The sequence below is a fragment of the Neolamprologus brichardi genome, chromosome 7 (genome assembly GCF_056152115.1).
Source record: "Neolamprologus brichardi isolate AB-2024 chromosome 7, ASM5615211v1, whole genome shotgun sequence".
Classification (NCBI taxonomy): domain Eukaryota; kingdom Metazoa; phylum Chordata; class Actinopteri; order Cichliformes; family Cichlidae; genus Neolamprologus; species Neolamprologus brichardi.
In genome coordinates this window covers 63247964-63261861 of record NC_142110.1, presented here as the reverse complement: position 1 = coordinate 63261861, position 13898 = coordinate 63247964, and the positions used below count along the sequence as shown (strand labels likewise).

Sequence of the window (13898 nt, the reverse complement as noted above, 5' to 3'; positions counted from 1 at the left end):
AAGGCCCGGTTAATTGCCACATGAAAGCTGAAATATTCAGAGAGGCTTGATCTTGTTTATGAGATCACTGAGGATTGGTCATCCTTGGCATGAGATTAGTTTGAGCTCCGTGAGAGTGTCAGAGTATTATCAAAAGGTAAAGTTCCTGAAATGCAAATTTCTTTAAAACTATTACACCCTGTTATTACCAGACCTTGATTCCAATCTTAGACAGTGCTATAAATGTGTTGGTTTTTATTGGAACTACTTTCTACTCAAAAATAGAACCTATTAAAAACAGATGGGTAACAGTGAAGTTATTGGAAAGGCATAGCTTTAATTGTATTTTTCTAAGCCTTAATCTTCCTTTAAGTGCTTACTGGTTTGGGCAGGCTACACTGGTGCATGTCCTCATAGCCTATGCTTCTCTGCCTGCCTCCACAGGGGTGGTTCATGGTTCCGGGGGCACTGGTCACTCCGTCACTGTAGTGGCTGGTGCTGGAAGGGTTGTAGGCGCTGTGAGCGTGGTGATGATGATGGTGATGGCTGTGAGAGAGGAAGAAAAAAAATGAAATCGAGTCAATACACACACACACCTACTGTCTCTTTATTTTTCTAGTCTTGCTCCAGCGCACACTGCATAGGCAAGCAGACATCAGATAAAACTGCTGTGATTTTGAGAAACAGCTTGGGAGTGGGATGTATGTTCAAAGTGCCTATCAGGGGACCTCTCTCTTTTCTTTCCCACACAGTACTGTAAATTATGCAGATGTTATAAAAGAAAAGAGTTTTCAGTGAAAACTAAAAACTTACTTGGTTGGAGGAGAAGGAGGGTCATGGTCCGGGGGTGCCAGGCTAAAAGCGTTGCCTAGCAACATGTGCATCTGCGTACGGACCTCGTCAATGGATGGCTGGGAGCTGAGTGTGGAGGAGTCGGAGCCACGGTGAGCCTTCACCCCTAAGCTGCCGTTCCCAGTGCCAGTAGATCCACCTCCATAACCCAGAGAGCTCATCAGACGGTCCACGTTGGTCTCCTCAAAGGGTTCTGGTTCACCCTGTGGAGTGAACACACAAACATTTAGCAACCAGTACAAAAGTAGTTTATCAGCTTTTCCAATATGTTTCGAGGACACAAACACCAAGGTCATGTGTCCACAGTTTAAAGCTCGTAACATTCCTCCTCTCACTCCTGGCTTCCTTATAAACAAACCCGAAGTGATAAACATTCTGGTGCCGATGTTTTCATCAGTTATTGGGGAAGCAGTAAAACGAGCCACACTCACAAACTTTGGTTTTTCGTGTTTTTCTCCTCTTATGTTGAGTGCTTTCATCAATCCTTGAGAAATGTAACTAACTGTATAGTTATAACTGTATAGCACTAACTGTACAACTGGATGTTTTCAACTCAATCAATCACATGGACATAGATATCGTTTTCTTGTTTTTGTTTTCTATCTTTTTATTTTTAGTCCTTTTTATTCCTGTCCCTATCTTATTTTCATAAAACATTTAAAACTAAAAAAAATATGACAAGAATTTCCACTCATTCTGCTGTCTACAAAGCATAAAACAAGCATGAAATGAGTTTTCATGAGTCACGTGCAGTCAATGAACTGCTCCAGGTGGGTTATTCAGGGCAAACATTTTGATGCAGGAAAAGCACAGGTGGAATTTTTTACATTAAAGACCATTTTTACATGTGGACTCAACTCTTATTTAGGTTTCTGAAATCACATTTTAAGAAACATCTGCTGTGAATAAAGGTCTGGATTCTGATGTGGTGTTAGAGCTGGTTTACCTTTTGCTCTCAATGCTGTTCTGGCACGTGCCAACAAGAACACAGGGTGCTTCTGTTGGTACGTGCCAATGCCCAGGAGGTAGATCCCTGGCTCCTTCAGTCTACATGTTGAAAATACTGCACCTGATTTATCCATCACTGTGTGTGCATAAGTGGGTATAGAGGAATATCAATGGGTATTATGTTGCTTGTAGTAAAGAGTGCTTTGAGTACTTAGAATAGAAAAACATTCTGTCAGTAAAGGTCAGTGCATCTTGAGTGTAAATACTGTATGTGCAACTTCATCGCTTTGGAAATGCTGGTATGGATCCTGCTGATCTACCACAGGTATTCAAACAGAGGAGTGAATGAAGTGAACTCAGTATGCATGAAATAGGTCCACATGTGCCACAAAATGGCCAAAAAATGCACAAGAAAGCACAAATTAGCTGTAATAGTGACAAAAACACTGTTTTGACTTTGTCCCCTTTGTGGAAAAAAGCTTGTTTAACCTCCTAGAACCTGGCGTCCACATATGTGGACATCACATTTTGGGTTATTTAGACCAAAATACTAAATTTTGCTCTACAAGGGCCTGATATCCACTTACAAGGACATTATACTGCTACTGTTCTATCGACATTTTAAACAAATATCCTCATATGTGGCTCTCTTTTTTCTTAGGTAAAAAAAAAAATCTGTTCATTCTTTGTTTTTACATTCATCGGGTCCCAAGCAGCACAAATATCAAAGGGGAATTAAAAATGCATGCCGTGGAAGAGTTCGGGTCTTAGGAAGTTAACATAGATATGTAACAAGTGGAATTATTTTTGGTATTTTGAGAACTTAAGACAGGCTTTAATTGAGAATTCAAGAAAAACCAATACCTGTTCCATTTCCTGCTCTAATTAGCTTCATACTGATAAGATTTCTTGCCCCTCCTTTGTGTTGCACCAGGGTCTAACTCTCCTTCCCTGTGTACATTTGGTCTTTCTTTCCTCCTCACCCAAGATTGTCTGTCTGCCACTAATCAAGTGTCCTGGTAATCTTTCCTTCTATTGGACCTCAATTTTCCTCTTAATTTTTACCCTCTAGTTTTGTTACCTCCACTGAAGTCAGCCTTCTTGATCGTTAGCCGTATCTTGGGAGTCTTCCCATTCAGTCATATATATACAGGGACTGCACTAAATGTTTCATGCTGTAGTCAAAACCAGCATAAGACTCGTTGCATTTAGAAGAGTGAGTTTCAGAAACGGCACCATCTTCAGTATCAGAATAATGCTAACAAGCAGGGATTGCATTTCGCTCTTAACAAGTACTGTAACATACATCTGGAAAATTAAGTGATCTGTTATTTAGTTATATTTAAAAAGAATCAGTCCAGCACTGTTACCACATATCTCTGCTCTTTTCTGTTGTAAGAAAAAGAAAAAATCCTGATGCAGTTTCCTCGTTTGTCTCCCCTCGACTCCTTGCGATGGAGTCGTGTACTAGTCAACAAAAAAGTCTCACAGCTGTCATCTATTGATTTTTTTTTCTTTCTAGAATTTTCTTGTCCCTGGACACAGATTTTCTAGCGTTATTTTTATGTTCCTAAACACAAACCTGTCCAATCTCATATGGACGAATTTGCATCCATGTACATTGAATTAATATTTTGAGCTTTTAGAGCGAAAAAATGCTCCACAATTACAGGAATGAATGGAGGAGTTGGTGGTCAAATGGATCCTCTCATTGCTTACACCGGAGACTACCAGGTATCCAAAGACCGTTTATTTGCTTGCTCACGTCATCGTGCTGCAAGCACAAAATATAGTTCCCAACAAAGTGAATCAGTTTCTTAGTCTTGATATAATGAGAAAAAAACAGGAGAATATTTCTCTGGTAACACAAGCAAATAAGTTATACTTTTATTTTAGTAATTAATTTGTGCTGTAGCAAAATCTTACAGTTGTGTCATTGTGCATTTAAAGGTTGTCATGGGAGACGAGATGGTTATTATATTGGGAAGGTATTCACACTTCATTTCATGCAAGGGTGATAATAATTATTATAATTTTGAAGCAGCATCTTGAGGCTAATCACAGCTCCACAATAATGTGGGTAAAGTCCGTTGAGAAGAAGAAAGATGGCGGTGCTGCAGCTCTAAAATTCGATTTTAGCCCGAACTCTCCAAGGAACATCAGGAGCAGCAAGACTGTTGCTGGTTTTGTGGTGGAAGAAATACTACAAGTATCAACTCACTATGCAGTAATGTAAGTGAGTAACTGCTACGGACATATGCAAAGATAAATGGAAACAGTTGTTTTCTGGGAGCACAAAAATGTGGTTAAATGTAACAAATTAGTTTTTAATAGCAGTAAATGTTTTTCTGTGACATTTAACAGGGTAGAGATCAGCATCAAATCTATATTTAATATTCTTTGCCTTTTTCCCAAATAGAACTGTACATCTAAATATATTTATTACCTTATAAAAATTGGCTTTTTTTCTAGATTTTCAGATTAGCTAAACCACTGCAGCTGTTTGTGACTATGCTGTGTTAAAACGTCACATAGGAAAAAAGACTTTCATCAGATAAATGTAAGACGTGTGTAACAGAAACTAAAATAACCCACTGTATCAGTTTTTAATTAAATGTTGCATTAATTAATTAGACTAACAGATGAATGAATGAATAACAAGACATTAAAACATAATCACATCACCACATCAGGATTCCATTAAAAGTTGGATAAAGAATATTATTAAATTATGACCTAACCATTGTACAAAACCACAGGAATAAATTCCACAAACCACATAAAAGCCACTCATAAATCCAAACATCGCTAATACAGCTTTAATATGTCTCAACCGTTCTAAAGCATGAAAACAAAAGTGATAAGGGATTCTGATCACATTGCTTTTCTGTCCTGTCTGCGCACACACACGCTCGTGCACAAACACACCATGTTCTCCTTCCAAACCGTTTGGTGCATCCGAGGCTATTAACTGCTATCAAGTCTCCCATCTGAATCCATGAATAGGCTATAATCATATTCAGAGTCATTGACATTCAGGTAGGTATCACGGTCGCTGCTGTTACTATGGTGCGTCAGAGGAGCGGCATAAAGAGACTTCACTCACGATGCTCTACCTGTCCCCGTTTTTTCTCCTCCTCTCTGCCTTTTCACCACTGTTGGCTACTGTAAAAATGAAGGAATTGTGCTCTCTCTAATCTTTTTGTCATTTTCTTCTTTTCTACCTAATTTATTTTTCTTCATCTCTGTGTCTGTGCAGGTTTATAAGGTTCGTCAAAAGGTAATTTGTTAATCCACTGGGTCAGAGCTAAAAGCATCGGAGAGGAAAGGAAGGGAAAAGAAGGATTAAAGTTAGAACGCTCTCAAGAGATTATTTTATTAGTGTGACAAAGTGGCAGCGCTTTACTTTCCTACAACTATCAAGTGACCCATTTCGTCATCGCTCTATGGCACTCAGTTGTTCTGAGATTGGACCTGAGCTGCTATATTACAGCTCGTTACAGAATCAGACTTAAGAGCTTTGCTTTTTCTTACTACTCAGTAAGTTTATCTGAGTCCAGAGATTCACAAAGAAATCCTCCATCCTCAAGTCACAGACCTTGGTTTAGTCTGGACTCTTGGTTATAATACACAGGTTATATAGAACTACACTCACATATTACAATTTGGGTCAACCTATAGTTTCTGGCTTTATTCTGGATCTGCTCTACTGACCCCATTCCTGGTTTACTGTTTCAGAAGGTTGTTGTCCAGTCACTTACATCATAGCCATTATTGCGGATGCCCCTCCTGGATCTCTCCCTGAGCACCAGCAGGTCCATCTCTGTCTCTACTGGACTGGGGCTGCTCAGAGACTGCCGGCTCCAGTATGTAGGCTCTCGTGGGTGAGAGTACCTGGTGGAAAGAAATACAACACCAGCTTAGTGTCATTACTACAATTACTCCTGATGGCACTGAGCTCTTTTCCAGTCCTTTGACATCTATGTTTAGGCTGTTGTCGTAATTTTAATATGCAAATTTGAGTGTGCAGGTGCTCCTCCATGATTGGTGCATCCAGGGTGGACGGATCGTACCGATTGGCTAATGACCGGGAGGCAGCGCATAAGAAGACACCGCCAGAGACTGCCAGGTCATTCATCCTCGGCTCAACCCAACCGGCAGACCGTGTGTTCACTGTTTAACTATGTTGGTTTAATGTAGGAGCCTTTTTTATTTGATTAGTTTTCTCCTGTATTTGTTAGGTAGGGAGGAAAGTAATTGTCGTTTGGTTTAGTTCTTTTGACTAGGTAAGTTTTATTTACTCCTGAGATAGGCTACCTTTTGTTTGTTGTTTTGGCCTTGGGTTAACCCCGAAGTTATAATTCGCTCCCTTCCTCTGTTTTTAAATTCACTCATTGTAAAAATAAATCACTGTCACAAAGTGTTAATTGTGTGACGTGCTGCTTGGGGTTGGACGGGGATGGATCACCCTTTATGTTGTGGTCTGGCCGCGCCTAGACGGGCCATAACATAATTGTTCCGTGTCTTTTCTCGCTTTTTGGTAAGTTGGGTTGGCACGTTCTGTTCTGGTTGGCAGTTTTATTTTTTTGTGTGGGGGGGTGTGAGAATGGATTTTTCACTTGAAAATTTTGTGGAGGCACCTTCATGGGAAAAAATTGACAAATGTAAGAAGGCGGATCTGCTCATTGTGGCTAACTCTTATAATGTGGAAGTGTCTTACAGTGCTTGCAAGGCAGAGTTGAAGGAAACCCTGGCTGAAAAGCTAGTGGAGAAAGGTGTGCTTCTACCAGAGGGGGATGCTGAAAACAAGCCAGTGAAAGAGGCAGATGGCACTGCATCTGAAGCGGATGCTAATGCAGCTGATGCGTCTGCTGCTGGCACGGAGGCTGATCGGATTTCTGAATCCAGTGAAGGTACGTCAACTAAGGATCTGCGCCTCACGCTCCGCATAAGAAGTGAAAGCTATGCAACTCCGTATCAGAGCTCTTGAGCTTGAAAAAGACTCAGCTAAAGGTTCCCCAACGTCATCAAGCACAAGTGTTTCTTCTTCTGCTAGTTTTGATACAAGTAAGCACATCACATTGGTTCCCCCGTTTCGCGAGTCTGAGGTATTTCCTATTTCAGTGCATTGGAGCGCATAGCCGCTGCTTTGAAGTGGCCGAAAGAGTTTTGGTCCCTCTTACTCCAATGTAAGCTTGTGGGAAAAGCCCAAGAAGTGTGTTCAAGCCTGTCTATTGAGCAGAGTTTAGATTATGAAACTCTTAAGAAAACTGTGCTAGTTTACTATACGCTATACGATACATAGATAAATAGGTTCTCTCATGAATGCTCTTTATGGTGAGGCCTAAACCATCGAGAGCCTCCCTTCACAGACCGATGAGGAAGCTGCCTCTCGAGGTGAAGCAGGGTCCAGTTCAGGGACCTCTACCTTGGAAATTAAGATTTTATTTAGATTTTTGCTTTTTTCTGATGAAACTTTTTTTCATAAGTTGTATGTTTAGTTATTATAAGGGTGTGCAGGCAGCAAACCAAACTGTGTATAATAGTCATAGAAAATACAATCTAGATGAGTGGCAGGTTAATAAAAATTTTGTCAATTAATATCAATGGCTTACATAGTCCTGTGAAAAGGTGGAAAGCTTTATCTAAGTTTAAAAGGGACAAAGCCCAAATTGTTCTGATGCAGGAAACACATCTAGCTGACAAAAATCATGCACAAACTTAACAAACTAGGTTTCAAACATGTCTTCTAATCCTCCCATAGTTCTGGGAGGCAAAAGAGGGTGGCGATTTTGATATCCTCAGCTTTGAACTATGAACATATTTCGGAATATAAAGATAAGGAAGGCAGATATATATAGGTAACGGGTAAAATTCAGGGTATTATGATTACTCTCTTAAATGTGTATATTCCCCCAGGCAGTGATTGGTCCTTATATGGGCAGATTTTGAATTTGGCAACAACAAGGAGTCAGGGAATTTTCATTTGTGGCTGTGGCTATAGCTCAGGTGGTAGAGCAGGTCATCTACTGATCGGAAGGTTGGTGGGTCGATTCCTGGCTTCCCCTAGTCTGCATGCCAAATATCCTTGGGCAAGATACTAACCCCAAATTGTTCTCTGATGCATCCATCGATGCATTAGAAAGCACCTAGAAAAATGTGCTTGTGCGAATGGGTGTGAATGGGTGAATGCACAAGTTGTGTAAAGCGCTTTGAGTGCTCAGAAGAGTAGAAAAGCGCTATATAAGAACCAGTCCATTTACCATTTACGGTGGTGAGTTTAACGTCACATTAAATGCCAAATAAGACTCTTCAAATGGAAAAGGCGATCAGAGGAGTATTGGAAGAAGAATGGTGCACTTTATGGATGATTTTGGACTACTAGATGTGTGGTATACCCACTTCTCAATTCCACACAATGTATATTCTAGGCTAGATTATATTGTCATGTTTAAGAATGATCTATTTAGAATTAAAAGCTGTGAAATAGGCGCTTGTACCATCTCAGATCATAACCCGGTTTATCTTGAGATCTGCCTGATTAGCAAAAATAGATCAACCTTATGGAGGCTGAATACAAACATTTTAAATTATCCAAACGTTAAAGAGAGTTTGAAAGAGGAAATAGAAACTTATTTAGAGTATAATGAAAATGAGGAAGTATCTCCAGGAATATTATGGGATGCATTGAAGGCAGTGATTAGAGGAAAAATAATTAGTATATCCTCTTATCTGAAAAAATCAAGGTGGGAAAACCGTTGTCAATTAGAAGACAAATTGTTAGAACTACAACATCTACATTCTGTGACGCTGGATGATGATATTAAATCTGACATAATAAAACTTAAGAAATAGATGATCTAAATACGATGGATATACAGAAGAAACTCGTTTTTATTAAACAACAGCAATGCGAGGTAGGGAGGAAATCACTAAGACTTCTGTCTCTTAAACTTAGGAAGCAACAAGCAGAGATGACTATACATAGAATAAAGAATCCTCTTAATGGACAAATAGAAACTGAACTGGGGAAAATTGCTTCCAGAATTACTACAGAAAACTTTACTCCCAACCCTTTGTAGATAACAACTCTATTGTCAATACCTTCCTGTCAGGTCTAAAGTTGCAAGGTGTGACAGAGGAACAAAATCAAATGCTGTTGTCCACAATAACTAAAGAAGAAATTTACTTGGCAATTAAAAGACTAAAGGGAGGGAAAATGGCAGGGCCAGATGGGTTCGGCCCAGAATGGTATAAAATAATGCAGGATTATTTGACTCCCACCATGATAAAGACATTTAATTGGGTAATGGAAAAGAAAACTATCCCTTCTTCATGGAGGGAAGCAATAATTTCCATTATACCAAAAGAAGGAAAAGATAAATTAGAATGTAGTAACTATCGCCCAATCAGGGTATTGAATATTGACTAAGTTGTTTACATCTATTATCTCTAAGAGACTAGAAATGATATTACCTAAGTTAATACATAATGACCAAACGGGTTTCATTAAACAGAGACAGGCCCAGGACAACATCAGAAAGGTTTTGCACGTATTGAGGCAAGTTGACAAACAAAAATTAGAGACCTTAGTGTTAAGTTTAGACGGCGAGAAGGCATTCGATTCAGTGAGATGGTCCGTTTTATACAAAGTGCTTGAGAAGTTTAATTTTGATAAATCTATAATTGATATTATTTCAGGGCTATACAACAAACCAACAGCTAAAATCAAAATCAATGGAGACCTCACCGAACCATTTATATTGGAACGAGGGACACGACAGGGTTGCTGCATTTCACCGCTGCTTTTTGCTTTGTTTATAGAACCATTAAGTCAGTGGATCAGGCAGAGACAGGATATAACAGGAGTAAGAACGCCAGGAGGGGAACAGAAACTAGCATTATTTGCTGACGACTTACTTTTAACATTATCCTATCTCCCTATCCTTATACTCCCCCAAATCATGGAAGCGCTGTCAGAGTATGGTTCTTTATCAGGATATAAGGTCAATGTAAATAAAATGCAGGTATTAACTTTAAACTATGAACCACCAGTCGAAATTAAGAATCGTTATAAATGGAAATGGGATGCAGATAGCATTAAGCATTTAGGGGTGGTAATACATCGTGACTTCACCAAAATGTTCAATGCCAACAATGCCCCGCTAAATGAATCTATATAATCAGATATACAAAGATGGAACATTATTCCGTTTCTGGACCTACACTCCAGGATTGAATCAATCAGATTAAATATTCTTCCCCGACTGCTGTATTTGTTTCAGTCTTTACCGATTGCCATACCACAAAAACAGTTTGAAGCATGGGATAGAACATTGTCAAAATATATCTGGAACGGGAAAAAGCTAGAGTTAAATATAAAATGCTCCGCCCCCTCTGGCTTCTGCTCCGTGGCTACTGGGTGACCCCTCTTCTGGGGCTCTCCTCAGCTCTTCCCAGGAGGGTGGCACGGATGCCCCTCCGGTGGTCCTCCTTGGGCTCTCGCACTCTGGGGCCTCTGGATGTCTGGAGCCTGGATCTCCTCCATGCCTGCTTCATGCCCTGGGGGACAGGGCTATGGCTCTCTACATCCTCTAGCAGACCGTTACATGGGGAAACCTTTTGAATACAAGCTCGCTGATCCACACAGGTGCACACGGGTGTTCACTGTTCATAGACATAAACTACACCTTTATTGGCTGCTATTTCCAAGCACATTGTGCTCTGTCGGTCCTACGTGCTGCACAACAACATTCAATATTTAGTATTTACTGCTGTTTACACTTAGCTAGATTAAAGTGATGGTGTTGTGTTTAGTATGTTGCTCTGTTTTTTTTGCTTGTTTTCTCTTCTTTTTCTCTCAACAGGTGATCCAGGAGATTTTTTTTCTCTTCTTTCTCTTTTTAAGTGCCCTCTCTCACCGTCTCTCTTCCCTTCTGTTTTTCCTTTCCTTCATCTTTCTTTCTCCCTTTCCTATCCCTCAGGCATGTCTGTCCCTGAAAATAAAATAAAATAAATAATAACAACAAAGGTTGATCAAATGGACTACCAGTTTCAGCTTTAATATCGGACATAAAATTGCAGAATAAAATACATATGGCAGATAAACCTATGCTACAAATAATGATATCTGCTTGGAAAGAAGTAATAAAAATTGGCGGTTTGGAAAATGCCTCTAAGGTTTTAAGATGGTGTGCATATGATTCAGATTTTACTCCAAATCAATATGATAATAGATTCAAAAACTGGATTTCAAAAGGTATAACTAATTATCATTCATTTGTCCATAAGGGAGCATTTCAAAGCTTTGAATCTTTAAGGAGTAAACACGACTTAGGGTCAGATGACTTTTTTAGATATCTACAGGTCAGAAATTATTTTAATCAAAACTTAAAAGTGAACCTAAACGAATTACAATTTGTAAGAACATTCTTATTATTAACCAAATCTGGAGCGCAAAGTAAAATTATTTCCAAATTATATAACAGCATCCTGCGGTGTAAAAACGACAGCACTGTGTATATTAAAGCGAAGTGGGAAAAGGAGGGTAACTTGTCAATTACAGAGAAGTGTTGGGCTCACGCATGCAAGATACAGTGGGCTACCACTGGGTCTAATTAATCGTGCGCAGGCTCGTAAAATGGGTGAGATTGTGGATATGTCGGGGTCATTTATGGCTACGCTTGATGAAGACGACTCTTTCGTGTCACCCATTGATTCTGTAAAAATCTCAACATGTGACGTTCCTGAAATGATTCCTGAAGACATTAATCAGAGCTTGAACATGACCAGAGCAATGTTGATCAAAGCACAGCAGGGTGATCCTTCACTGGTGCCTTGTTTTTCCTCTGTTGTGGACAGAGAGGGATCTAAAGCTCCAGTAAAATATTTCCTTGAGAACGGTGTGGTGTTGCGATCTTGGCCTCCTGACTGAACTGATTTACATAGAGTAAGTCAGGTTCTGGTGCCAAAGGAATATAGACTCCAGATTCTCAGTCTGGCGCATGATGCCAGCTTAGCTGGACATCTTGGGGTCAAAAAGACGTATCACCGTGTACTACGTAACTTCTTTTGGCCTGGACTAAAATCGGATGTGGTGAAATATTGTCGCTCATGTCATACATGCCAGGTAGTGGGAAAGCCAAATAAACCGATTCCACCAGTGCCTCTTCACCCGATTCCAGCGCTGGGTGAGCCGTTTGAAAGAGTGCTGTTGGACTGTGTGGGCCCGTTGCCAAAAACAAAATCGGGCCACCAGTACATGTTAACGGTAATGTGCGCTGCCACTCGTTTTCCAGAGGCAATCCCATTACGTACATTAAAGGCAAAGAACGTTGTGAAAGCCCTCACAAAATTATTTTCAACTTTTGGGTTACCCAGAGTTGTTCAAACTGATCAGGGAACAAACTTTATGTCAAAGGTGTTTGCCCAGGTTTTGAAGGAGTTAAAAATTAAACATCAACCGTCCAGCCCTTATCACCCAGACAGTCATGGTGCACTGGAACGATTTCATCAAACCCTAAAAACTATGTTGCGCAAATACTGCCTCGAATCAGGTAAAGACTGGGACAAGGGACTTCCACTCTTGCTTTTTGCTGTTAGAGAAACCACTCAGGAATCCCTTGGATTTAGTCCGGCTGACTTAGTTTTTGGACACACTGTGCGCGGTCCCTTGCGACTGCTTAAAGAAAAATGGTTATCAGAGTCGCATCAAGCCGAACATAATGTGTTCGATTATGTTTGCAGTTTTAGAGAGTGTCTTTTCCGTGCATGTCAGCTGGCCCGTGAAAATTTGGAACAAACTCAAGGCAACATGAAAGCCCAGTATGACAAAAAGATGGTGGTCCGACATTTTGCTCCTGGTGAAAAGTTCTGGTGTTGCTTCCTTTAGTTGGGTCTAGCCTCCATGCTCAGTTTTCCGGTCCCTACGAGGTGGACAAAAAGATAAGTGACACTAGCTATGCAATAAAAACTCCTGATCGAAAGAGAAAACTGAGGGTTTGCCACGTTAACATGCTTAAACGCTATGTTTCCAGAGAGGACGCAGTAGCTGAAAAAACCTCTCCCATTGCGCCTGTCTCTGTGTTCGGCACCACCACTGTATGATCTGCAAGATGATGACTTGATTGAGAAGAGCGGTTGTATGCCTGTGGCCCGTTTGCGAAACTCAGAAGGGTTAGAAAATCTTTTCTGTCACATCTGTCAGATTCCGCCCGCAAAGATATCCTTGATCTGATTGAAGCTAATTTGCTGCTTTTCTCTGACCATCCTCAGCAGACGTCTGTGCTGTTTCATGATATCGTTGTGGAAGTTGATAAGCCAATAAAACAACATGCTTATAGAGTAAATCTAACCAAGCGGATTTTAATGCAACAGGAAGTTGAATACCTGGTTAAACATGGGTTAGCTGAGCCCAGTAACAGTGCGTGGAGTTCGCCCTGTATTTTGGTGCCTAAACCAGATAACACCCCACGTTTCTGTACCGATTTCAGAAAGGTTAATGCAGTCACAAAACCTGATTCTTTTCCTCTCCCCAGAATGGAGGACTGCATTGATCGTGTCGGCTCAGCTACATTCGTCACTACCTGTTAAAAGGGTATTGGGCAAGTCCCGTTAACCCCCAGAGCTTCTGAAGTCTCTGCTTTTGTGACACCAGATCATTTCCTCCAATACACTGTAATGCCCTTCGGGTTGCGAAAAGTACCTGCAACGTTTCAACGTCTGATGCAGAAGATATTGTTTGGAGTGAAAAACTGTGAGGCATACTTGGATGACATTGTCATTTATTCTCCGACATGGTCAGAACATCTGGAAACGCTCTCTGAGGTGTTCAGACGTTTTCGTGAATCTTCTCTCACATTAAACCTCTCTAAGTGTGAGTTTGGTAAAGCCACCATTACTTATTTAGGGAAACAGGTCGGACAAGAGCAAGTGTGCCCTGTTGCTGCGAAAGTACAGGCCATTGTTGATTGTTCCTGTCCCGCAGACAAAAAGAGCTCTGCATCGTTTCTTAGGAATCGCCGGTTTTTATCGAGGGTTTTGCAAAAATCTTTCTGATGTGGTTAGTCCCCTAACTGATCTTTTATTTGGTCTCCAGTGTGTCAGGTGGCATTCGAGTC

General features: G+C 40.5%; 1 protein-coding gene across 5 annotated transcripts in view; it reads right to left on the bottom strand.

Annotated features, from left to right (window-relative positions):
• The window catches only part of kiaa1549la (KIAA1549-like a), a 128258-nt gene that overhangs the window by 10800 nt on the left and 103560 nt on the right, over positions 1–13898 (bottom strand). For all 5 annotated transcript variants that reach the window (XM_087844089.1, XM_087844090.1, XM_087844092.1 and 2 more), the window contains 3 exons: positions 5541–5673; positions 793–1034; positions 360–525 (listed from right to left, as the gene is read on the bottom strand). In XM_087844089.1, the coding sequence (XP_087700215.1) occupies positions 360–525; positions 793–1034; positions 5541–5673 (541 nt within the window). The remainder of the gene's footprint in view (positions 1–359; positions 526–792; positions 1035–5540; positions 5674–13898) is intronic.